Here is a 27,245-nt window from a genome sequence, read left to right on the forward strand (position 1 = left end):
CTGTACAATATGGCACTGCAGAGACTGAAAATGGTATCAGAGAAAGAATAATCCCATTTGTCAATATATGCAGCCATTGATGTGCATGCTCAGGATTCTCACAATGGCTTCTCCAGCTTTAGCTGAGAACTATGCTTGCAGCATTACACTTGTCCCCGTGCCAATTCCTGTAGAACCATTGCCCAGCCTCTCTGTCCTGCTTCACACAGTGAAATTGCTTTATAATAAATGCATGTACGCTCATTACATTCAGAACCTTAAATTCACAACTGTACTTCTCAGGCCAGTTAACAGCATTTACCTGCCCAGGAACAATGTGGTATGATACAAAAACAGAAATTGCTGGAGGAACTCAGCAAGCCTGCAAGGATCTGTGGAAAGAAAGCAGGATTAACAATTCAAGCCCAGTGATCCTTCTTCAGAACTATTTTAATGTGGTATGATGCTTTCCCTGGCTGCAGACAATTTCGAACCAGGGCACATGAGGAACAAGCCATTCAGGACTGAGACGAGGAAGATTTTCTTCTCAAGAAACGATGTTATGAGAATAAACTGTTTAGTTACATTAATACATACCTTCATTACGATAAACATTATTCATGTCACACGAACAGCATAATAATTACTACTTGAGTGTTTCTCTGTTTACATAACCAGGACTGTTCCCACGTCTGTTTTATCTTGCTCCTACATGCCTGCTAATCCTGGAGTGAACTCCGCAGGCACCTATACTGAAAGGATATTGCCATCTGCATCTCGTGTGGCTCCAGCACCTGCAGAAGATGAAAGTTACAATTTATTTTTCATTTATTTTATGGGATGTGGGATATGGGTATTGCTGGCTAGGCCAACATTTTTTGCCCATCCCTAATTTCCCAGCAGGCAATTAAGAGTTACCCACAGTGTTGTCCGTCTGGAGTCATCTGGGTGTCAGACCAGGTGGGGATGGCAGGTTTCCTTCCTTAACCGACATCAGTAAACCAGATAGTTTACTTGAATAATCACCAGTGGCTCTATGGTCATCATTAGGGTCTTGATTCTGGATTTTTATTGAATGCGCATTCTACATTGTGGGACTTGAACCTGGGTACTCAGGCCATTACTTGGGCCTTCAGAATAATAGCCCAGTGATAATACTGTTCGGCTATTGTCCCCATCCAACCATGCCTACATCAAAGCAAAATAGGGCTCCAAGTCACTGAGATCATGACCGTCAATATTGTGACAGTGTGCACGCTCACTGAATGCAGCCCAGTGCTTCCTCCAGCTCCAGCAATTCAGGCAGTGCCAGAGCTCAGTCCTGAAAGCTGAGTGAGCACTGTGTGGTGGACTGGGTTTTGCATGGCAGGTGGTAAAGAAAAATTGAGGTGATTTTTTTTGGGGTGTGTACCCTCTGTGTGCACAGAGCAAGCTCCAAATGAGGTGTTCTGCCTTCCTTCCCACCTTTTCTCATCTAAGTTTCCAAAAAATAGCCTTCCTGTTCCACCTATATATATTCCAACTCACCATCACAGTCAATAGGCTGGCTATCAAATCTAATTGAGTTTTAATTAATTATTTATTTAAACATGCTAGGTGGTCTGCTGCTTCAGTACCCACCCTTATCCTTGAAAGTTGCCACCCAGGTTGACAGGGCTGTTAAGAAGGCAGACAGTGTTTTAGCTTTTATTAATAGAGGGTTTGATATTAACAGAGGGTTCGAGTTCCAGAACCAAGAGGTTATGCTGCAGCTGTACAAAACTCTGGTGCGGCTGCACTTGGAGTATTGTGTACAGTTCTGGTCACCGCATTATAAGAAGGATGTGGAAGCTTTGGAAAGGGTGCAGAGGAGGTTTACTAGGATGTTGCCTGGTATGGAGGGAAGGTCTTACAAGGACAGGCTGAGGAACTTGAGGCTGTTTTCATTAGAGAGAAGAAGGTTGAGAGGTGGCTTAATTGAAACGTATAAAATAATCAGAGGGTTAGATAGGGTGGATAGGGAGAGCCTTTTTCCTAGGATGGTGACGGCAAGCACGAGGGTGCATAGCTTTAAATTGAGGGGTGAAAGATATAGGACAGATGTCAGAGGTAGTTTCTTTACTCAGAGAGTAGTAAGGGAATGGAATGCTTTGCCTGCAACGGTAGTAGATTCACCAACTTTAGGTACATTTAAGTTGTCATTGGATAAGCATATGGACGTACATGGAATAGTGTAGGTTAGATGGGCTTGAGATCAGTATGACAGGTCGGCACAACATCGAGGGCTGAAGGGCCTGCACTGTGCTGTAATGTTCTACGTTCATTTGGTATATTATAAGGGTCTGGTGGAACAATCAGGAAGGTGGATTGTCATCTGATGCATTTTACATGGCCCAGCTGCTGGAAGCACGGGCACTGGGAGCTATAAAACTCACCCCATTGATTCGAGATAAGTGGCAGTATCATGTTAGGCTTCAGGGTCTACTCTATTCCTCTATCAGCAATAACCGGAATTGACAACTGGCTGGTAGCCACAACTTTCTCCCTCATTGTGATCAAGTTGTTCATAGATTCAGATCCATCTCCAAGTTTTCTTCCTCTCCCAACAGTTGTATGCTCTCCCCCTGCAATCAGGGAAGGCATTGAGAGAATAAGTGATTTCACAGCACAGCAGGGAGATATTTGAGACAGTTGTTTGTGAGTAAAAAGAAATGAGAGGGCACCAGGTTATGGATCTGTTGAGATGGAGATTCTGGTAGAGGTTGTTCAAGAATGTATGTCAGTCAAAGATTATTGAGGGGATGAGAGAGTGATGGTTGCCAACTGAGTGTTTCAGGGATTTCACCCTATTGGATATAGGAAATCATTGAGCCATTCAGGCACTAGATGCAGTCCTCCACAACATGGACCAACTGCTTACAACCTAAACAGCCTCATGACAAGCCTGTTTGGTGATTGTGGTTGTCTGTCTGACCGACTCCTGGAATTGTCCAAAAAGTCAACTTCAGCCTGTGTCATGCACCACTTTCAGGGTTCTGGGGTTATCTTTCCATTCTTTTCCATGGGGAAACTGAACCAAATTAACTAATTTTAATGAACAACCCCAAAATGAAGAAATTACCAACAATATAAGATAGCAAAGTATGTGGCTGGATGAACACAGTAGGCCAAGCAGCATCTTAGGAGCACAAATGTTGATGTTTTGGTCCTAGACCCTTCTTCATTTTTTCTGATGAAGGTTCTAGGCCCGAAACATCAATTTTTGTGCTCCTAAGATGCTGCTTGGCCTACTGTGTTCATCCAGCACCACACTTTGTTATCTTGGATTCTCCAACATTTGCAGTTCCCATTATGTCAAATTACCAACAATACTTCACTTTTGCTAACTTTACTACTGGTTGAATTAGAATTAGAATTAGAATTCCTATAGTGTGGAAACAGGCCCTTGGCCCGACAAGTCCACACTGAACGTCAGGGCATCCCACCCAGACCCATTCCCCCTATAACCCACATAAGTTACACACCCTGGACACTATATGCAATTTAGCGTGGCCAATCCACCTAACCTGCACATCTTTGGACTGTGGGAGGATGAATGCAAATTAGAATTAATGGAAATTAAACCTTAATTAATAGACCTGATTATAATCCATTGTAACCATAAATTACACATGGAGTAGCAGATATAACAAAGAATTTCTTGTGAGATTACAAGCAGTTATATTGCTCCCTGTACAAATGTGCACCACATGTAATTTCTTAGTCTTTCTAACTAAATCTTGTCTTTTCAAATCTTTCACCTTTCTCACTCAATGAATTTGGTACTCGAGTCTCTTGTGACAGAAGTTGCCCTCCTCCTGAGTTCCCCAGAGGTGGTCTTCATCACCCAAATGGCATATACCTGCAGAACCTCCTGTGCAAGTGGTCGTGATGAACTTCGATTCCGCAGTGACTCCTTTATCTGACCTCTTTAATAAATCTCATGTAATTGTCCGGTCAGCTCTTGCTAAATCGAGACATATTAGTGGAATTGGGCAGTTCACAATCCCTGCTGAATATCTGTCTTCAACTGCCTGTATCTTTTAATGGTACTACACACAGCTGTTTGTAAATATATCTTCCCCCATTCCCCCTCTCCTGTAGCTTCTTCCTATTTGGCTGCACAGTGTCTATACCTTAACTTTAGCTCAGTTGATTCTGCTTCCAGGTTAATGGTTGTCATATCATAAGGATCAGTAATTCTTCTTAGCTTAATTACAATTGATCATGTTTCAAACATTCTTTTAAAAAAACTAATTTTCTCGATATTTTATTCTTTAAAATATTTCCTCACTGTTGGTTTTGGGTCAAAACTTACCCACTTTTCTCTGACATTTTCTTCCTTTTTCCTGTTTTTTACTGATTAAGTCATGTTGTACACTTTTACCAATTCCTTTTCAGCAGAGGGCCCTTATTGCTTCATTAAGTGCACTAGCCCCTCTTCTGTCATGAATTTTTTCATGCAGAGGTGGGGTGTTAATTAGTTTGCTCCAGAAAAGAACAACTGCAAGGTCTATTCCAAACAAAATTGAACCCGTCAGTTCTCCAGGGACTAAGCTGGTAAACCTTTGCCTCTGGTTAATGTAAACGAAGCTCAGTGAGCTACTTGATGAGTTGATGGATCAACATCAGAAATAATCTGATGCATGTCACAATGGTGGTATGAATGGCATAAGCATTCAATATTGTGACTGTAACTGGAGTGACTGTAGCTTTGGTAGATCTAGTGTGACCAGGTTCCAGAAGGTAACATACCTGAATGACAGCTAAACTGCTGATATTAGACCAGTGAAGGTAGTGACTGCAGCCCTGAAGCAGCTTTGATGCCATGAGATGAAAGTTCCAGGATTCCCTCCAGTCACATGAGCTGCAAATCTCCCACCTTCCTTCTCTTTGGCAAAAGTGCTCTTACTGAGCTGGGCACAAGATAACTTCTGTCAGACCCAAGATGGTCATGGGCAGAGCCTAGTGGTAAAATCATGTTGAGTTCTGTGAGGCAGCAAAAGTGAAGCAATTGGATATGACTCTCAAAGGATAGCTGAACAGCAGTAAACAGCAACAAGTGTAAGCTCAATCATCACCTTTGAAAGACAATTAAGAAATGACCAACAAGACCTCATCTTGACGGCCTCTCTCTCAGGATTTTTAAATAAAAACAGCTTTAGTTACTTGAACCAAGTTCAGCATTACAAAGTTAGAAACAGTAGTGTGCAATAATTACAGATCAGACACTCGTATAGCAATCAGCATGGAAGCTCTTTGGTGATCACTTCAGGCAGGTGCTCAATGAATGTGCTGCAATTGCCATTGCGACATTTGTCTCACAGCCTTGGCTAATTTCATTAATTTGGCATTACAGGCATTGGGTTTGAACCAGGACTGTTAAAAATGATAGAATTTCCACTCCTACAAAATCAGTGCCAGCAGACTTTCCTGTCCAATTCCATAGTATGTGCATCCTGTTTGCGGGTTCTTAATCACTGAAGGTCACATCAAGGAATCAGCCCTTGTATTTCCAGGTCATCTCTTACATTTAGTTGGGGCTTCTCAGTCGGTGAAAAGCTTATGTGGGAATATCAATTTGTGTCCACCAGCAGAAGCTAACTGCATCATTATGTTGTGTGCATAGATTGCTCTGCAGTCTGTTTTGCTTAAGAGGTGCTGCCTCATTCCATTGAAGCCATCATGGGTTGGAATCATCACCTAGCAGTGGCAGACTTTGAGGTGGGGTGGTCATGTACCCAAACCCTGATCTCTTGTTACCTTCACCAGAATGAGGTTTTCTGTTCGAAGATCCATGGTTGACTTTCCCACCACCAACCGACCCACCTTAAAGGGTCACTTAAGGACCACTTGAGAGCCTCTGACCACCTGAGAGGTCCCTGGATTATCCCAGCTTCAGATGTGCCTCTCTTCATAAGACATCACCAATAGCTGCTGTCCTGCAGGTAGTTTGTTACCTTGGACGGACACCCTTGATCAAAAGTGCTCAGTGCCTGACTGAGAGACTGGGTATCGGGAAATGGGTGACTCAAGTGTTGCTTTATGTGAGCTACCCTTGCTGTTTCTTCTGAGGCCTCTGGCCCTTGTTCGCTGTCAGTCTGAGAACCCCACTCCCCTACTTCATTTACCTTTGATCAGGGCCCTCCGTTATCTTGGGACTCTGGGGATAACAGTCTACCAACAGCCTTGGTATCCTCTGCAGTGATGCAGAGCGCAAGAGTTGCTGACCTCTGTCTCTTCATTCTATAGAAAGGCTGACCACTGGTTTTACCGCTGCTTTATTGGCATGTGATTTGTGGACCTTCCCTCAAAGATGCACAATGTGACTCTCATTGACTGATCAGCTAGCTCATGAAACTCATGATGGCTCATCATAGTTACACCCAACCTTCCAGATAGTGCCTGGAACAGCTTAAAGAAGCAGACTGGCTTGAGATCACAAAATGTGGAGCTGGAGGAACACAGTAGGCCAGGCAGCATTAGAGGAGGAGGAAAGTTGACGTTTTGGGCTGTTACTCTTCTTCAGAAAATTCCGGAAGAAGGGTCCCGACCCAAAACATCAGCTTTCCTGCTCCTCTGATGCTGCCTCGCTTGCTGTGCTCATCTAGCCCCACACTTTGTTATCTCTGACTCCAGCGTCTGCAGTTCTTGCTATCTCAGACTGGATTGAGAGCTGTGATTCCACTAGGTCTGTACAATGTGTAGGTACTCACACTTAAGAATATTTGGCTAGCACAGAGTCAGTTCATGCCCATGGCACTGTAAGTTTCAAACCACAGCTGGGTCAGCTAAAACAATCTCAACCTAACCTTTTTAACTCTGAATCTATTAAATTGCCAATCTGAATGCAAAACCAGTATTAACATACCTACAGTGCAGGTGCCTTATGTGTTAGAATAGGAACCTCTGTAAGTGAGTAAATAAAATGTCAACTTTACAAGACTGTCAGCTTGAAATGGAAGGCTGGCACTGCCCACAGTTTCAGAAAATAGATGCTCACGTGGGCAAGGTAAATGACTGTAGATGAAGCAATGTTAACCGGAGGAGGTGATTAGCTCAATCCTCCCTGACTGTTCACACCTGCTCAGATTCAGTCAGCTGTGCCTTGTGCTGAAGGCTTGATGTTCCTTTTCTCTCTTCTCTACGATGTTTGTCAGGATTTTTATTCCAAAGAAGCACCGACAGCGGTTCGATGAAGTTGTTTCACAGAGCCTTATCAGCAAGATTCGCAGCAGCAAGAACAGGATTGACAGCAGCAGCCGCCTACGTAGAAGCAGGAGCGAAGACCACCAGGAACGCCTGCTTGTGTCCACCCGTGCCAGCTCAACTCCTCGGAATCCGGAGGAACCAGGGCAGAGCATCCGAAAGACAGGCTCCATCTTAGGAGGAAGCGTGAGGGCAGGAACCTCCCGTAGGTAAGCAGACTGATTACACCTTGCTATCAGTCACATATTGTAGTAAGGATGTTCGGAGCTCTGTACTGATGCTACCACAGTGATGATCATGAAAAACAGCGCTTGTAAAAACACATTAGCTAGATTTTCAATAAATTGCTAAGGTAGTAGGAGCTGTGTCCTTCCTGTGTTTTATCTGAACTTGAAGTCTTCTAGGATGAAGCACCATTATACCCCTTGAACACTGCTTGTTATTCATATGTCTGAAAGATGTGAAGATTCATTTTGTTTGAGGTTGATAATGCTTGTGCAGCATGTGCTGTGTTGTTGTCCAGTGTTTGCATTGATGGGCTCTCAAGTTTGCTTTCTTGACTCATCCTTGCTATGATTCATTTTAGTACAATGTTTGCATTTGTGCATCATGTCATATTAACGAAGGAATATCCTTGTCATGCATTCACATGCCGTGCTTGCAGCTGTGAACTTTAGAGTCATTTTTGTTCCCTTTTTCTTGTGTTGCATCTGTATTGGCTCCCCATTATGTGTTCTCGTTTTATGCTTGTATTGGGAAACGATCGTACAGTGACTAGGTTGGTGCACTTTCTCTGATTTACTTCCAATGCATTTATGTCCTTCCTTGAGCGAAATGAATTATACTGCACAATATTCCAGATGTGGTCTCCAATTGTGCCCTGTATAAGTAAAGCATAACCTCCCTACGTTTGCATTCATTTCTCCTTGTGATAAGTAAAATATTATATTTTATTAGCTTTCCTAATTACTTGCTATATCTACATACAATCTTTTGTGATTCATGCACTGGGAGCTGTGTGATCTCTCTTCATTTAGATAATATGCTTCACTTTTATTCCTCTTGTCAAAATGGACAATTTAACATTTTCAGACATTATACTGCAGATTTTTACCCATTCACTGAATCCACCTATATCTTTTTGGATCCTCCCCATGTCCGCTTCACAACTTGATTTCCTATCTGTCATTGTGCCAGCAGCAAATTTAGCGACCATATCTTTCACCCCTTCATCCAAGCCAGGTTGTAAACATTTAAGGGCCCAACACCAATCCCTGTGGCACACCACTCATTACCTCTTGCTGACCCAAACAAAGACTCATTTACACCTACTCTCTGCTTTCTGTATGTGAGCAGCAAATACATGGGGTGCTCACCAGCAAGTTTTCCATCAAGCCGTACACCAGCTGAACTTCTTTAATTTATGCTGCCAATTTGTCACTGTTCCCAGGTAAAGATCCTGGAACTCCCTGTTTAACAGCACCGTGGGTGGCACAGGTCATAGGTTTGGAAGGTGCTGTCAGAGGATCCTTGGTGAATTGCAACAATGCATCTTATAGATAGTAAATTGTATGTCCAGAGATCCTTGAAGATGACAGGAAAGGTAGATAAGGTGTTTAAGAATGTATATGGGATACGTGACCATATTATTCAAGGAAGTTAATGCAGGAGACGATCTGTATTTAATGTTAGCGAGGCTACAGCTAGACTACTGTGTGTAGTTCTGGGTGCCACACCAAAGAAAGGATATGAATGTGCCAGAGAAAGTGCAGATGAGATTCAACAGGAAGTTGTCTGGGGGCATTTCAGCTTGGACAAGCTGTTCCACTAAAGATACATTGTAGTGAAGTAGAATTTTCCCTCCTGTTGGTTCCATCACCACCTGCTTTAGTACTAGTGCAGCACCTATGTCTCCTAGACCTTCACCAACTTTGTCAGTAGTGGTGCTACCAAACCATTCTCAGTGATGGATTTTCAGTGCTTAGTGCGTCTTCTAATTGGAGTTTCTCATGGAGGAGCCTGAGGGGTGGTTGGGATGGGTTCTTGTGGAGCAACACAGTAAGTGGTAATCAGCAGGAGTTTTTTTGATGTCCTAAGTTTCGTGGGGTACAGAATCAATGTTGAGCATTTGCTGGCCAACTTTCTCCCATTTGTACACCACTGTGCTAGTTGTTCTGGTGGGACATAGCTGGGGATGGTGATAATGGTGTCTGGGACTTTGCCTGTGAGCTGTGATTTCCTGAGAATGATTATGTCAGGCTGTTGTTGTCAGACAATGCTCCCAATTTTGATACATGTTAGTGAGTAGAATTTTGTAGGGTTGGGAGAGCTATGTTTGCTGGTGTTGTTTCTAACATTTAATTCTGTGTGGGCCATCTGCTTGCATTCTTTTTCTTAGATATCATAGCATTTCAATGCATTTTCAAGATCATTTGAGATTCACTCATATTGTTGTAGGTTTGGTTTGGTGGCATGTGTAGGCCAGACCAGGGAAGGACAGTGGATTATCTTCCTGAAAAGACATTTAATGCATCAACTTGTCTGTACAACAATGGCTCTATGGTCACCATTAGATTGCCTTTATAATTCCAGATTTATTAATTGAATTTGAATTTCACCGTCTACCATGGTGGCCCTCTGGATAACTAGTCCACTGATATCCACCTCCCAATGGTATCAATGTATGGTGGGATAAATACCCACATGGTTCCAATACTGTCTCTTACGTCTCTTCATCTCTTCTTTGTTTCAGCGTTTTATCTCTCTCACCAACTGTGCAGGGCCACTCTTTCAATTTAATTTCTCTTTCTCCTAAAATCATACAGCAACAGAGAAGGCCATTTGGCCCGTCACAACTCTAATTTCACTCACTGCTGCACAGGCCACCAAGGTCCATGCTTGGTGGAGTCTAGAAAAACTGGGTGAATATTTTGGCATGGGTGTCAGCACGTTGGCTGGTGTGCATAGCTCCTTGTGGCCATGTAGTTTGGAGGGGACATGGATTGTACTGCACTGGCACTTTGAAGTCATCCAATTCTTCCCTCTGCTCCGTTCTCATTATTTTCCTCTTTCTGGTATATATCCAATTCTTTTGAACACTACTGTTGAATCTGCTTGCATGAACCATTCAAGCAGCACATTCCACATTAGTGGGAAAGTAGTTCCCTCATATAACTCTTGCTTTTTCTTTTACCAATCATCGTAAACCCATACCTTCAGGTTAATGAGCCCTCTGCCCCTTGAATCAGCTTCTCCTCGTTTACTTTGTCAAAACCATTCATAATTTTCCCTCTTGTCTGTGCATGGTCCATCTCACTTGTTTCTTTTCACTGTGTATTCCCTCTTCAGTTCATGTACTGCATTTGATTTTTAATGGATGCTTGTTGTGTGGCAATTCTGGTGTGGAGGTAGAACTGTAATGACTAACTCCACCTGCTGTAGGTGGGGAAATATTTCTGAGACACTGGCAGACTGAAGCAAAGGGTGGAAAAGTAAACAAGACTGAGCTGTTTCAAAGATTATTTTTAAAATGCTGTGCAGGTGTGATATTTGCAGAAACAAAGAATCTGAAATAACTCAACAGAGGCCAGTGTCCTGTCACCACGTCACCCTTTATTTTCATGTGGGGAGTCCTTGACGTTGATCCAGCTCCCTCAGAGCCAGCTGTCAGAGTGAACACGATGCCTGACACTCCTGTTCTTATCTGTCAGCCAAGGCTCCCCGATTGGACCACATTAACATCCCCAATCGGGGAACTCCTATTCTGTGATGTCCACCTGGCTGACCTCCTTACAATCATTACAGACTTGACCTGTGGAAGCATTGACCCATTCTGTGGAGGGAAGGAATGAAATGGAAGAACGCTGCTTGAAAAGGACTTAATCATTTGCATCCTCCATGGCTTTAAAGGGATATGGACCCTGCCCAGCTCGCCATTAGGCCTGGTGATGGGAAAGAAAAGGAAAATCTCTACCCACGCAATCAACAGATTGGTAGTTAAAATGCCAGAAAGCCATCTTGATCCTGCTGTGTCTGATTTTAACCTACTTTTCAGTGCAAATGCTAAGGACACTATTTGAAGCCAGCTGGTCCATGCAGTAAATATTAATCAAGGCCAATGACCTCAGCTGGACTCTGACAATACTTTAACACATGCCTGATCCATGTAATAATTGTCAGAGCAAAAATCTGAACCTTCTGTTCATATTTTCATACCAATGCCTTTCTTCCACTTCCATTAGACAGCAGAAATGCTCACTTTAATTCCCGTGGCAAAGAGTGTGCCTAGCAGCACAATTTAGCTTGGAAAAATTCTCCACTTTTTCACAAGCCATGGTAAAATGTATAAAGTCCCAATTCGGTGACCAAAATGACCAATATGACTGTTATTCAGGACCAACGCAAATATTTTATCATTAACAAAAAAAACCTCAATTTTAAAATACTTAACTTAAACACAAGCAGAGAAAAGAGAGGATTCTAAATCTGTCTTCTTTCAAGAACCCCAAATGCGTACACACCCCATCACAATTAAGTCATACAAAAAGACAAATAGTTTAATGCACATGCAATTGATGGAAAAAGCAAATGGACAGGGTAAACAAAATCCTAAAGATTGCATTGTCCAAACCCAAAAATGAGAGTTATTTTGCTTACAGTCCATTTAATTTTAATAACAATGATATGCTGTTGTCATTAGGGTAATGGTCATTCTTTAATTTGATAGTTGATTGGGTGTTCCTTGGCTTTTTCTTATTTTAGAATGTTATCTTTTAAGCGTTTTTGGTTTTTCTTTTCTCACATGGAGAGAACGGGAGTGATGGATCTTTCTGTTTACAGGCTCTGCTACCCTGGACTTAGTGTTTTCATGCTCTAATGCTCAACCAATCAGAGCCCTGTTGTCAGGCAGGATTTCCTCAACTCAAAAGACACTTGGTGGCCCACAATCTTGAATTCTCCCTCTCACTGTTTTAAAAAGCAGCATTGTATCACAAATCTCAAAAAAGATGCAGTGTTCGAATTTTTTCTTCAAGTTGCAAAACTCTCTTAGTATTCCAGTTATTGTCAGTCCAACTTCCATTCCAGTTCATAGTTCCAGAAGTGAAAATATGTGGTCTCTTACACTGGACAATGGTACATTGCATGCTGGGCGATTTGATGAAAATATAATTGTCCATTCATAACAGATTGCTAGCTGTCTGACCCAAGCTACTGAGGAACTTGTATGATAGGGGCACCCGTGCTTGAATTAAGTCACACAAAAGCCATAGTTCCAAGCCCGAGTATGTCCAGAAACGAATGTACATTCTTAGTAGCCTCATTCCCTACTGGGACTTCTTCAGACCAAGATTTTTCCCAAAGAAATGCTCCTTTCATACTAAACTGTTTATCGTTTAAATAAATTTTAATTATTAATTTCTTTTCAATAGAACGATTCGAGTGTACAAAGGTCACAAAAGCTTTGGCTTTACCCTGCGAGGCCATGGCCCTGTATGGCTTGAATCCGTTATCCCAGGTGAGTTTTAAATTGCAGTCTGTGAAGTGAGGGCTTGTTAGTCGATCTTAGTCACCAAGGATTTTGTGAGTGAGATGTTCTGGTGAATGGGCTGCAGATTTTACATTTTTGAATTGATTGATTCGTTCTTTGCTGTGATCAACTTGGCAAGTTTACCATGACTGAGATCGGTGCTAGCTGCCTTATCCTTGCTTTGCTTTAATAATAAGGTCAACTTCAAAGAATGCATAATCTTGCACTTGGGGTAGCCATGGGCGTACTTGAGAGACATTGGGTATATGGGGATGGAGTGCTGTAGAGGTGGTGTCTGAAGAAGTACCAGAATCCATTGTCCTGGGCCAGGCTGCTGCCTGATCTGAATGATGTTTCAGTAATATACTTTCAAGCTTAGGTATACTACAGTGGAGAGACAGGGAGCAGCAGAAAAAAACTCTGAAAATTTATGATAACAAGGTGTGGAGCTGGATGAACACAGCAGGCCAAGCAGCATCTTAGGAGCAGAAAAGCTGACGTTTCGGGCCTAGACCCTTCTTCAGAAAAATTATCACTGTGAAAATTTGTTTGTCTAAAGTTTCTAGCAATAGTAATAGTTAATAAAGTTTGCTGGATCTCCCTCTGTTGATCATTCACATGTCCCTTTCAGGAAGTCCAGCTGAGAAATCCGGATTGAAGGCAGGGGATCGAATTTTGTTTCTCAATGGGCTAGACATGAGGTGAGTTCAGAACATTTACTGCATGCATTGGACATATGAACACACAATAAAATCTTACCACTGGGCTGCTGCATGGGGTACATACAAAGGAAAAACCTTTTACATTGCTGGATTCAACATTCCAAGAACAGGTATAATCCAGGGTACATATAGAGCCAGATAACAAAGTGTGAAGCTGGATGAACACAGCAGGCCAAGCAGCATCTCAGGAGCACAAAAGCTGAAAGGGTCATCAATGTAACGGAGGAAGAGGTGGGGTTTGGGGCCTGTGTAGGTGTGGAAGAGGGACTGTTCCACGTAACCTACAAAGATGCAGGCATAGCTTGGGCCCATGGGGGTACCCATGGCCAACCCCTTTGCTGACTGATTGATGACTGTATCGGTGCCGCCTCTTGCTCCCCAGAGGAGCTTGAACAGTTCATCCACTTCACCAACACCTTCCACCCCAACCTCAAGTTCACCTGGGCCACCTCCAACACATCCCTCACCTTCCTGGACATCTCAGTCTCCATCTCAGGTAACCAGCTAGAAACTGATGTCCATTTCAAGTTCACTGACTCCCACAGCTACCTAGAATACACCTCCTCCCACCCACCCTCCTGCAAAAATTCCATCCCCTATTCCCAATTCCTCCTCCTCCGTCGCATCTGCTCCCAGGATGAGGCATTCCACTCCCGCACATCCCAGATGTCCACGTTCTTCAAGGACCGCAACTTTCCCCCCACAGTGATCGAGAACGCCCTTGACCGTGTCTCCCGCATTTCCCGCAACACATCCCTCACGCCCCCGCCACAACTGCCCCAGGAGGATCCCCGTCGTTCTCACATACCACCCCACCAACCTCTGGATGCAACGCATCATCCTCCGACACTTCTGCCATCTACAATCTGACCCCACCACCCAAGACATCTTTCCCATCCCACCCTTGTCTGCCTTCTGGAGAGACCACTCTCTCCGTGACTTCCTTGTCCACTCCACACTCCCTTCCAACCCCACCACACCCGGCACCTTCCCCTGCAACCGCAGGAAGTGCTACACTTGCCCCCACTCCTCCCCCCTCACCCCTATCCCAGGCCCCAAGATGACTTTCCATATTAAGCAGATGTTCACCTGCACATCTGCCAGTGTGGTATACTGTATCTATTGTACCTGGTGTGGCTTCCTCTGCATTGGGGAAACCAAGCGGAGGCTTGGGGACCGCTTTGCAGAACACCTCCGCTCGGTTCGCAGTAAACAACTGCACCTCCCAGTCGCGAACCATTTTAACTCCCCCTCCCATTCCTCAGACGACATGTCCATCATGGGCCTCCTGCAGTGCCACAATGATGCCACCCGAAGGTTGCAGGAACAGCAACTCATATTCCACTTGAGAACCCTGCAGCCCAATGGTATCAATGTGGACTTCACAAGCTTCAAAATCTCCCCTTCCCCCACTGCATCCCAAAACCAGCCCAGTTCGTCCCCTTCCCCCACTGCATCCCAAAACCAACCCAGCTCGTCCCCTCCCCCCACTGCATCCCAAAACTAGCCCAGCCTGTCTCCGCCTCCCTAACCCGTTCTTCCTCTCACCCATCCCTTCCTCCCACCTCAAGCCGCACCTCCATTTTCCACCTACTAACCTCATCCCGCCTCCTTGACCTGTCCGTCTTCCCTGGACTGACCTATCCCCTCCCTACCTCCCCACCTATACTCTCCTCTCTACCTATCTTCTTTTCTCTCCATCTTCGGTCCGCCTCCCCCTCTCTCCCTATTTATTCCAGAACCCTCTCCCCATCCTCCTCTCTGATGAAGGGTCTAGGCCTGAAAAGTCAACTTTTGTGTTCCTGAAATGCTGCTTGGCCTGCTGTGTTCATCCAGCTTCACACTTTGTTATCTTGGATTCTCCAGCATCTGCAGTTCCCATTATCACTGATACATGTAGAGCAAACCTTCCTGTGCATTGCCACATGAACCAATTCCAGGTTAGGTATGGTGTGAGGTGTGTATAGAACAAAGCTCCTTCTACATTCTCCTTTCAAATGCTCCCAGGTCAGTTATGGTAACTTTGAGACAGAGGGTGAGTCTCTCCTCTGTCCCAGTGAGGTACTTTAATAGTATTTCCTGCAGTATCAGTGTAGTGTTTCCATCCCAGAGCTTTTCAGTGTGAGATTGACAGATACTGGCAAGTGGGATTGTACCTTCCTTGATTGAGGTGGAGACTACCAAGCGAAAGGGCTTCAATAGAATCTATCTTGGCTGGAACCAGTTGTAGGCCTGAATGCAGTGTCCACTGGTTTTTCAGCTGCTCTGAACCTACACAGTTTGTTACAGTTGAGTGCACTGATGTGATCATTGGGTTTTTTTGCATGTGTTTTAGAAACTGCTCCCATGAGAAGGTGGTGGCAATGTTACAAGGCAGTGGAGCGATGCCCACTCTTGTGGTGGAAGATGGACCTTTTAACTACCCTCTTGGTAAGTGTAATTATTGTTGGACACGGCGATGAGTGTAAAACTGTTGCAATAAAATGTGCCATTAGATTCTCTTGATCCTTATAGGAGCCCCGTATAAATCGTGTAAATGGGTTTTTTTTCTGAAGCAACAGAGATGATTTAGAGAATCAACGTAGAAAATTCCCATTGTTGTGTTTAGTTATACATTCTAAATAAAACCGTTTCCATATCACCTTTCGGGAAGGATTAATGGGAATTTACTGTTTCTTCTGGAAGATAAGTGTTATCCTGCTATCCAGCTCCTGTCTTGCACAAAGCCCTGAATACTCATCATCCCCATCCTTATCAAAATTACTTCCTTCATCTTATTGCGCTGAGGCCAAAACAACTGGGATCTTTAGTAATGGGTCATGTGTTTTGGGACTCTCTCCACTATTATGAATGTTTTAGTTCATAATTCTTGTGTTTTAGAATATGGCTTTAAATTGTAGAAGTCCAAGTTTTAATTATAGATAAATGGATGCATCTGATTGACACCCTGATAAACGACACTGAAGTGAATGCAGTACAAACACACTTTGGTTAATTACAACTAAACAAAAACCCAAGTTATCTTCCATGTCAGAGGTAGAAGTGAAAGCTCAGACTGGTGAATGACCCATTTCTGAATCTAGTGGTAGAGCCAATGTATCTATTGTTATCTCTATAGAAGTAGCTAAAATGTAACAGTTCTGGGAAAGTGTCATAAAATTCCATTAGAGATAGAAATTATTAATACAGGTAACATAAGGAAAGATCTGTGCTGAAGGTAAAATAATTGATTTAGATTTCTAATTAAGAATATGCTAAAGTCTGCCACATTATCATAGAGATGGAATTTGAGGATTAGAATGGGTTCCTCTTTTTAATTAGGCTGGGTAGTTCACAGAAGCAACAGATGTGGTTTTGGTCAGATGTAGACTGCAAGTCCCTGACTTTGGAGAACCAAACAAAATAAATGTTAGTCAGGTATGTACTTTAAGCATTGACAATACTAACATTATTGTTCACTTCATGGAATGTGGGTGAGGCTGGAATTCAGTTTAGAATTTGAGTGCAAAAGGAGCTGGAACATTTGCCTCCTCAAAGCTAGACGGTTAGAAATGGACATGTGTCTCATATAGCCTTGTGATAGGACACAGTTTGCAGTTAACTTTGAAGTAGTTGCCTTGGAACAGCCAGAGAGAGAACATCTTCCAGGAGCAGGGCATCAGCTGTGAGATCTGCAACTGTACCAGAATCGTGAGAAAATGGATGGTTATTAGGAACTAGAGGAGTTCTGATATTAAAAGCTTTCAGCAAAAATGCAACAAAGCTTAGGTTTGAGCCGAAGCACGTACTGTGTGCGGTCTTAAAAGTAATTTGGAAGGTTGCTTAACCAATATCTAACAGAAGGGTCACTTTGAAATTTCAAACACTTGAGAATAGTGGAGCACTGAAGGGAAACCAACCTGAATTCTGGAGGGCTGAGGCATACCTTTTGAGTTGGTCCTTAAAAAACATGAATGAACCTTCAAGCCTAGATTAACCTTATTTTTTCAATAGTGGGAGTCTTGAGGGAAAGTAACAAGTGGAACCAAGTTTAAAAATAATAATATGATAGTATCCCTACTTCTGGGCAAGGAGGCCAGTATTCAAGCCCCACCTGCCCCAGAGGTGTGTAATAACATGTTTGCACAATTGATCAGGAAATATCTTTAAACCATACTTTTAACTTCGAGGAACTAGTTTTGTTTAGTTTCTTTTTGGATACAACAAAGCTTGTTCAGTCAATTACAGGGAATGTAGATTTCTCTTAAACACTAGCTATATTTGACACAATTTAATAATCGCTGAGAACAAAATTTTACTTGACGTGTGAATGCCCGTTTCCCAAGTGTCAATGTGCCATGACAAAGGATTTGCAGTATAATTTTTAGACTATTTGCAGCCTGATAGCACCTTCTGCTGGACAATATTTGTCTATCACCCACTCTTTTACAAATGCACTTTCAAGTTCCTGATGAAAGAGTTGTTTGAACAGCTGGTTAGGTTAGTTCTGATTAGGGAGTTTGTTTCTTATTTCTCGACAGGTTTTTCTCCCACATGACCATTGTGGGGCACCCAGATGGGGAGATGAAAGGCAATTAGTTTCAAATATGTTTGTATTCAGTATTGAGGATAATGTGTGAATTCTGTTTTTCCCAGTAATGATTGTAAATGATGCCACACATTCCCTGTGGCACGTTCACATGGAAAGTTCCAAAAGATGGCTTAGTCCAGCTCTTGTCTCCTTTTTAAGGCCTATTACTGATTGACTGCCAGATTATCTGCGTGAGTTGCTCCAAGCAATCTTAGTGACCCAGGTCAACCAGAATATTGTCAGTAGCTACAAACTACAGATACGAGATAACAAGTAATGGTCTTGTATTAAGCACAACTATTCTTTCAAACAGCTAACACAGGCTGGATACATTGGTTTCCTTCCGTGCTGTTTCTATGATCCTGTGTTTATAAGAGAGATTGATCAAATATTATGCACTTATGTCTGTGCCTGACTGTCTATCCATGTATTTGTACATGTGTTGCTGGGCAAAAGTTCTGTTTGCATAGATATGTGCATATATATGTGTTTCTGACTGTGTATTAAAACTGTTTCCTTTCCATTCATTGTGTCACAATGCTCAGAGCCAGACCCTGGAGACTCACCCACATACACCTCATCGCTGACATCTCTACAGTGGGTGTCTGAAATCTTGCCACCCAGTGTAAAGGTCCAAGGGAGAACATTCACCCAGCAACTGGAGCACCTCCTGACCCCCCATGAGCGGTACAGTGTCTGTAAGGCACTTGAGGGCTTCTTCCAGCACAGGTAGGCATCACTCCTGCTGTCAGATTAGAGGCTTGGCCTGCTTGAAGCTCGTTGTATGGACTTATCCATGAAGAACGGTGATTCAGTCTCACATAAAAACCTATAGTTGATTGCAGCATGAGAATATTGTATATAGAGTTCAACTCACATAAGTCTGTAAGGGAACATCTGAGACACTACAGGGCCTGTTCAGAGGTCAGGAGCAGAAATTTTGCTGCCAAGGATACCTAGGTAGGTAGAGGAAGGCTGAGTATTTTTAAATATGTTTGTATTCAGCATTTAGGTGTATGTGTGAATTCTGTTTCCCCTAGTTATATAGTTGTAGATTATAGGACAAGTCCCAGTGGCACATAGTGCAAACTTGTTGTGTATGTGCTGAAGTTCAGGGCATTATGGGCAGCACAGTGGCTCGGTGGGTTAGCACTGCTGCCTCACAGTGCCAGTGACCCAGGTTTGATCCCAGCCTCGAGCAACTGTCCATGTGGAGTTTGCACATTCTCCCCGTGTCTGCGTGGGTTTCCTCCAGGTGTTTCGGGTTGCTCCCATAATCCAAAGATGTGCAGGTTTGGTGGATTAGCCATGCTAAATTTACATAGTTTCCAGGGTGCGAAATGCAGTGAGAGGGTAAGGGGTGGGTGTGGGTGGGATGCTCTTTGGAGGGTCAGTCTGGACTCAATGTGCCAAATGGCCTGCTTCCACATTGTAGAGATTCTATAATTTTCTGATTTTCCAGAACCATCCCCAGTGGATTGGTCACCTGGGGGTGGAATTGGAGTTACTGTTCCCCACACAGTGTTGTTTGTAACTTCCAACATCAGGGCCATGGTCCAGAATCCTACTCCAGTGCATACGTTGAGGAGAGATTGCACAGAGATCATCTCAAACACTGTGAGGTCTATGCCAATGTAATGTGTAGGTGCCCCATTCTCATAGTTTCTTCAGGAGTTCCAACATCTTTCACCAAAGTTATGGCAAAGGTTCTGGAACTTTTCCTGCTGGAAAATCTGAACCCAGATGTCTTTTTCTTCTTCTGTACCTCTTGATCTGCTAACATTTTCTGACCTTCTGCAGAAAGGTTGAAAAGCAGAGCTGTTTTTCTGCATTTTATAAGGGGTAGGCCAAGCTCTGGACTGAAACTGTATTTCTGTTCCAACAGGAACATTGATACTTTGATTGTTGATATCTACCCTGTTCTGGATACGCCAGCGAAGCAGGTAATATGGCAGTTCATCTATCAGCTGCTGACATATGAGGAGCAGGAACATTGTCACCAGAAGATTGCCAGATTCCTGGGTTACAAGGCAGCTGCAGGTGAGATGTGTCGATTGGAAATGGGAGGCTTGTGAAGCTGCCCAAGGAGTGCAACCCGTGGAACCCGAGAAAGAAATGATTGAGCGTGACCTTCTTAGGAATCGAAAGAGATAGGAGTCTTTTGTGTTGCTGGCTGTACTGAATAAAGTAACTGTCAAAAATATCAACTCACACAGAAGCACCATCAGATGTTTCTGGCAGTTCTCCCATTGGCAGGTTACAGCCTTCAAGCAGAAGCACCTGCACTGTCGTGCCTTGTTTTGCCAGAGGCATGTTCTATAATTGAATGCCTGAATTGACTCTCAGATTCCTCATTCACAGTTCCTCATTCCTCTTCAAATTGATCAATCTGATGATTTCTCACTCTCACTGACTCATCCCTGTAATTCCTCACTCACTGATCCTTGTGAGTTCTCACTCATGCTGATTGTTCCCTTGATCTTTCATCCACCCTAACCCATCCTGTGGTGTGTCTCATGCTGATTGATCCCTGGGAATTATCACCCACGCCGATTGATCCTTATGGTTTCTTACCCTGACAGATCACTCTGATCTCTCACATTGACTGAAAGATTCTGGTGCTTTTTCACTGACACTGACTAGTCTCAGTATCTTAATTTGTATGCACTGTGCAACTAAAATCCTGAATGATATTATTGTGTGCTTTTGATTTTTCCAGTCAAAGTGTTTAAAATACATTTGATATGTTGATCGCAGCTCATGACCACTTTTGACCCTCTATCTGCCTGCAGAGTCTGGAGAAGGTGAACTAATATCTGAAGGGCCTCGTCGTAACTCTGTCAGAACCTCATCAGTTTATCATGGCAGTGTGCGGGTTCGTGCTTCCAAAGAATCTGCAACAGGTAGAAGTATTTAATGGGCGTTTTAGTGAAGAGCTTGGTGATCTAGTCCATGTAATGACTTGGTCAAAGAGATCTGTTTTTGATCTCTTGTCCAGTGAGCTATGCTGGAAGATATACGTACAAACATTAGGTGAGTACAAAAGCAAACCTTGGCCAAGATTTCTCCTGCATCTGAATTTCCTAATGGCACTCATTGCCTTCATTCACACACTAAACATATTGCTGAGGTACAAAGTCAGGGCACACGGGTTCTGTCTCAACAAGAATCAGCACACTCGTGGAAGGAGAGCTAAATGGAGAAAGTGGTTTTGCTAAAATATGATTAAACTAATTATATACATAACAGTCATTGGCTGTGGCAGAATGCATGTCTGTAGAGTAAGTTTGAGACAACAAGGTGTAGAGCTGGATGTATACAGCAGGCCAAGCAGCATCAAAGGAATAGGAAATCTTTTTCTGAAGAAGGGGCCAGACCCGAAATGTCAGCTTTCCTGCTCCACTAATGCTGCTTGGTGTGCTGGTCATCCAGCTGTACACCTTGTTATCTCAGATTCTCCAGCGTCGGCAGTTCCTACTGTCTCTGCAGAGTATGTTTAACGTGTTTCCCCCATACTGATTACTCTGTCCTGCTTCTTAGTTCCAGACTTCTTGATCAGCTTCTATCACTTGCCGATATAATATCTCCTTCATGTTTAATCAGATTAATCATAGTTCGTTATCAAGACCAGTTTAGCTCACCATGTGTCAGATAATTCCATTTCATTTCCTTGTACAAACATAATCTTTCATTCTACCCTCCACATTGTAATCTGCTGACTGCCTGCTTCAAATCATCACTTTGGCCAGAAGACATCAATAGCATAGATAGGATAGAATAGAATAGAATTCCTAAAGTATGGAAATAGGCCATTCAGCCCATTGAGTCCACACTGATTGTTCAAAGAGCATCCCACCCAGACAAAGCCCCTATTCTGTCTGTGTAACCCTGCATTTCCCATGGCTAGTCCACCTAGCCTTCACATCCCCAAACTAAATGAGCAAATTGGCATGGATAATTTAGCATGGCAAATCCACCTTTCCTGTACATCTTTGGACTGTGGGGTGAAACTAGAGCACACAAAGGAAACCCACACAGACATGGAGAGAACATGCAAACTTCACACACAGTTGCCCGAGGGTGGAATCGAGCCCAAGTCCCTGGCGCAGTGAGGCAGCAGTGCTAACCACTGAACCGCCGTGCCATTCTTGAACATTAAAAACCCAAAGAGAAGGGTTTAGGTTCAGCAAATATAAGACAGTAAGATAAAGGAGCAAAATTAGGCCATTTGGCCCAATGAGTCGGTGCTGCCATTTGATCATGACTGATGTGTTTCTCAATTGCCTTCTCCCCATAACACTTGATTCCCTGGACAAGGAAGAACCTATCTATCTGTTTTCAAGGAAAAGCTCCTCTGTGTCCTAGATAAGTATGTACCTGTCAGGCAAGGAGGAAGCTGTAGAGCACAGGAGCCGTGGCTTACGAAGGAGGTGGAATCTCTGGTCAAGAGGAAGAAGGCGGCTTATGTTAGGATGAGATGTGAAGGCTCAGTTAGGGTGCTTGAGAGCTACGAGGTAGCCAGGAAAGACCTAAAGAGAGAGCTCAGAAGAGCCAGGAGGAGACATGAAAAGTTGTTGGCGAATAGGATCAGGGTAAACCCTAAGGCTTTCTACAGGTACTTAAGGAATAAAAGAATGATGAAAGTAAGATTAGGGCAATCAAGGATAGTAGTGGTAAGTTGTGTGTGGAGTCAGAGGAGATAGGGGAAGCGCTAAATGAATATTTTTCAACAGTATTCACTCTAGAAAACGACAATGTTGTCGAGGAGAATACTGAGATACAGGCTACTGGATTAGGTGGGATTGAGATTCACAAGGAAGAGGTATTAGAAATCCTACAGAGTGTGAAGATAGATAAGCCCCCTGGGCCAGATGGGATTTATCCTAGTATCCTCTGGGAAGCCAGGGAGGAGATTGCCGAGCCTTTGGCATTGATCTTTAACTCGTCATTGTCTACAGGAAAAGTGCCAGATGACTGGAAGATAGCAAATGTGGTTCCCCTGTTCAAGAAGGGGAGTAGAGACAATCCTGGTAATTATAGACCAGTGAGCCTTACCTCAGTTGTTGGTAAAGTGTTGGAAAAGGTTATAAGGGATAGGATTTATAATCATCTGGAAAAGAATAAATTGATTAGGGATAGTCAGCACAGTTTTTTGAAGGGAAGGTTGTGCCTCACAAACCTTATTGAGTTCTTTGAGAAGGTGACCAAACAGGTAGATGAGAGTAAACCAGTTGATGTGGTGTATATGGATTTCAACAAGGCGTTCGATAAGGTTCCCCACAGTTGGCTATTGTACAAAATGCGGAGGAATGGAATTGTGAGAGATATAGCCGTTTGGATTGGAAATTGGCTTGCTGAAAGAAGACAGAGGGTGGTAGTTGATGGGAAATGTTCATCCTGGAGACCAGTTACTAGTGGTGGAGCGCAAGGGTCAGTGTTGGGTCCACTGCTGTTCGTCATTTTTATAAATGACCTGGATGAGGGCGTAGAAGGATGGGTTAGTAAATTTGCAGACGACACTAAGGTCGGTGGAGTTGTGGATAGTGACAAAGGATGCCGTAGGTTGCAGAGAGACAGATAAGCTGCAGAGCTGGGCTGAGAGGTGGCAAATGGAGTTTAATGCAGACAAGTGTGTTGAAAGTTGCCACCCAGGTTGACAGGGCTGTTAAGAAGGCATACAGTGTTTTAGCTTTTATTAATAGAGGGATCGAGTTCCGGAACCAACAGGTTATGCTGCAGCTGTACAAAACTCTGGTGTGGCCGCACTTGGAGTATTGCGTACAGTTCTGGTCACCGCATTATAAGTAGGATGCGGAAGCTTTGGAAAGGGTGCAGAGGACATTTACTAGGATATTGCCTGGTATGGAGGGAAGGTCTTACGAGGAAAGGCTGAGGGACTTGAGGCTGTTTTCGTTAGAGAGAAGAAGATTGAGAGGTGACTTAATTGAAACATATAAAATAATCAGAGGGTTAGATAGCGTGGATAGGGAAAAACTTTTTCCTAGGATGGTGACAGCGAGCACGAGGTGGCATAGCTTTAAATCGAGGGGTGAAAGATATAGGACAGATGTCAGAGGTAGTTTCTTTACTCAGAGAGTAATAAGGGAATGGAATGCTTTGCCTGCAACGGTAGTAGTTTCGCCAACTTTAAGTACATTTAAGTCGTCATTGGATAAGCATATGGACGTACATGGAATAGTGAGGGTTAGATGGGCTTCAGATTGGCATGACCGTTCGGCACAACATCGAGGGCCGAGGGGCCTGTACTGTGCTGTAATGTTCTATGTTCTATCTTGTCTTAAATATACTCAATGACCTGGCCTCCACCGCTTTCTGTGACAATGAGTTGCACAGATTCACCACGGCCTGACTGAAGAAATTGCGCCTCATCTGAATGCTAAAGAAAATTCCCATCATTCTGAAGCTGTGTCCTCAGGTCCTAGCCTCTCCTACTAACAGAAACACCTTCTCCCTGTCCGCTCTATCCAGGCCTCAGTATTCAATAAGTTTCAATGAGATCTCACTTCATCCTTCTGATTTCTATCAAATATAGACCCAGAGTCCTCAACCACTCCTCATATGACAAGCCTTTCATCCTCCGGATCGTTCTTGTAAAATCACTCTGGAACCCCTCCAATGCTAGCATATCTTCCCTTAGAGACGGGGCCCAACGCTGCTCACAATATTCCAAGTAGCCTGACCAAAGCCTTATACAGCCTCAACAGTACATCTCTGCTCTTGTATTCTAGCCCTATTAAAATGAATAGTAATGTTGCATTTACCTTCGTAACTGACAACTGAACCTGCATGTTAACCTTAAGAGAATCCTGAACTAAGGCTCCTAACTCCCTTTGTGTCACAGATTCTGAAGTCTTTCCCCATTTAGAAAATAGTGTATGCCTCTATTCTATCTACTGAAGTGCACAACCTCACACTTGCCCACACTGTATTCCACCCTGCACTTCTTTTTGCGCTTGTAGGCCCAGCAGTTGCAGATTCACTCCAGTCAGGAGTCTCAAAGAATTTCCCTTCAGTTTCAGGTTGTGGTGGACTGTCAGTATTTACAGCCACAGCTGCTTCATAAAGCATAACTTCAGGGGTCACAGGGTGAGGCCAGTACTTTGCCAGACATAGGCATCAGTTAAAGGAATAAGATGGCATCTCCTCTCTGCTCTCAGATAATAAAATGTGAGGCTGGATGAACACAGCAGGCCAAGCAGCATCTCAGGAGCACAAAAGCTGACGTTTCGGGCCTAGTGTGCTCCTGAGATGCTGCTTGGCCTGCTGTGTTCATCCAGCCTCACATTTTATTATCTTGGAATCTCCAGCATCTGCAGTTCCCATTATCTCCTCTCTGCTCTCTTTAGTTTTCCTTACCCAGAGCTCCAACTATCCATGAGTATCCATATGATACAGAAAACAGGATGGAAGTAACCATTGCTGGTGTTTACATTGTTCTTACGCTTTGACATGGCACTATTGATATTATGTGAAAAATACAGAAATTTTTTGCTTTTATATAAAAATATTCATATCCTGCGGGTGTTCCAAACCTGATTGATGTTCCTGTCATAATGTATGAAGGCTGCACTTATTGCCACTGCAACTGTAGGGAATACTATCACTGCCCATCCAGTTGCAGTTACTTTTGAGGTCACTTCCAGTGGCAACTCAGGACTTGTGTAAAGATTTCATACTTAAAAGGTATCTCATGTAGCAGCCTGGCACCCCTGAAAAGGATTAGGAAGAAGAGTACTCAGAAAGATTCCTTGGTATGTCACTCGCTCTCCCACCTGTGAATGAAGTGATGGGCTGAGCATTGAAGAACAACCAGGGGACAGCAATGGCTAACAGCGAGGCATGCGAGCAATGGGATGGGTAGCTGGACTGTCAGATGAGGAGAACTGTCAAGGGGCAGAAAGCCTTGAGGGGAGTGGCCAGTGGTGGCCGCTGATGAGGGAAGAGGTCAACATGGCACCAGTGTGGTGACCGGTGACCAACGGGGAACAGCGAGTGATGAGGGGAGTAGCCAGTGTGCAGTCAGTGAATAGGGGAGTTGCCATTGGTGAGAGTGGTGACCATTGACCAGGGGAATGGCCGGTGGGGTGGTCAGTATTGAGGGGAGCCACCAATGATACGGAGTGATCAGCAACTTGGGAGCAGCCAGTGGGATGGCAAGGGAGAGTCAACAACCGGGCCGTACTCCTTCCAGTTCTGCTTCCAGTGCAGTGCGGCTCTACAATGATAACATCAATGTCACAGGCTTCATACTAAAGTGCTTCAGTAGGAGATGCACTGATGGCAAAACAACATCCAATCTCCATATAGCAACGTCTGCAAACAGCAATATGATAATGATCAGATCATCTGTTATAGTAATGTTGGTTCAGGGAGAAGTATGCTTTGAAATACTGTCAAAAGATCTTTCATATCTATCTGAGGATAGACAGGGCTCTGGTTTAACTTCACTTTGGGAAGAATACAACTCTGTGTAATGTTAATAAAGGAAGCCTAGTTTCTGAGTCTTTATTCCTTCAAAGCTAACTCTGATGTGCACTTCCCAAGTACTGCGCTGTAAGGATTGACCTGGATTATTGTGCTCAAATCTCTGGAATGGGATTCTGGCAAAAATGCTAAGCACTGAACCACAACAGGCACCTGACATCAAAGTACTTCTGTTTAAAGATTCATATGTCTTCCCCTTGTCCTGGAAAATGGGATTTGCACCAGTGTCGTTAATGCAAAATGTTCTACTGCATACTCAAGAAAAGCAACTTGCCTGTGTTGCTATTTTACAGGAAAAGAGAAAAGTCTGTCTGCCCATCCTTCGATATACAGGAGTGGCACACATGCAAAACATATTGAGTCGCTGAAGGACAAGCAAGAGACTGATGTATTGAATTTATCAGATGGCTGAGCCTGCAAGAGAGAGAATCTTACAGTAAACAATGAGGATTAAAGGAAGTAACTGGAAATCTGAAAGATTAGCAAAAGTGATGAAATATGAATAGCAAAGTTATCTCCATCTGTTAAGGCAAAAAATGCATTTGGTAGAAGTATCCAACCGATAATATTAACCTGGCTGTCTCTTGCCAAGTAGCTGTCCTTCCAAAGCAGAATTGTTATTTTAACAAAAATGCAATGTTGCCACTGCCTCTATGTGACTCAACTTCACTTCACATTCTCCAGTTACAGACAGTGATTAAAGTGGCTGCTGGAA

General features: G+C 43.5%; 1 protein-coding gene across 5 annotated transcripts in view; it reads left to right on the top strand.

Moving 5' to 3' along the window:
* Window positions 1–27,245, top strand: part of LOC125462599 (delphilin-like) — a 144,508-nt gene that overhangs the window by 76,041 nt on the left and 41,222 nt on the right. For all 5 annotated transcript variants that reach the window (XM_059653980.1, XM_048552801.2, XM_059653981.1 and 2 more), the window contains 7 exons: window positions 7,158–7,415; window positions 12,636–12,721; window positions 13,365–13,434; window positions 15,791–15,885; window positions 18,571–18,754; window positions 19,911–20,065; window positions 20,818–20,928. In XM_059653980.1, the coding sequence (XP_059509963.1) occupies window positions 7,158–7,415; window positions 12,636–12,721; window positions 13,365–13,434; window positions 15,791–15,885; window positions 18,571–18,754; window positions 19,911–20,065; window positions 20,818–20,928 (959 nt within the window). The remainder of the gene's footprint in view (window positions 1–7,157; window positions 7,416–12,635; window positions 12,722–13,364; window positions 13,435–15,790; window positions 15,886–18,570; window positions 18,755–19,910; window positions 20,066–20,817; window positions 20,929–27,245) is intronic.

This window comes from Stegostoma tigrinum, chromosome 23, assembly GCF_030684315.1.
Source record: "Stegostoma tigrinum isolate sSteTig4 chromosome 23, sSteTig4.hap1, whole genome shotgun sequence".
Lineage (NCBI taxonomy): Eukaryota > Metazoa > Chordata > Chondrichthyes > Orectolobiformes > Stegostomatidae > Stegostoma > Stegostoma tigrinum.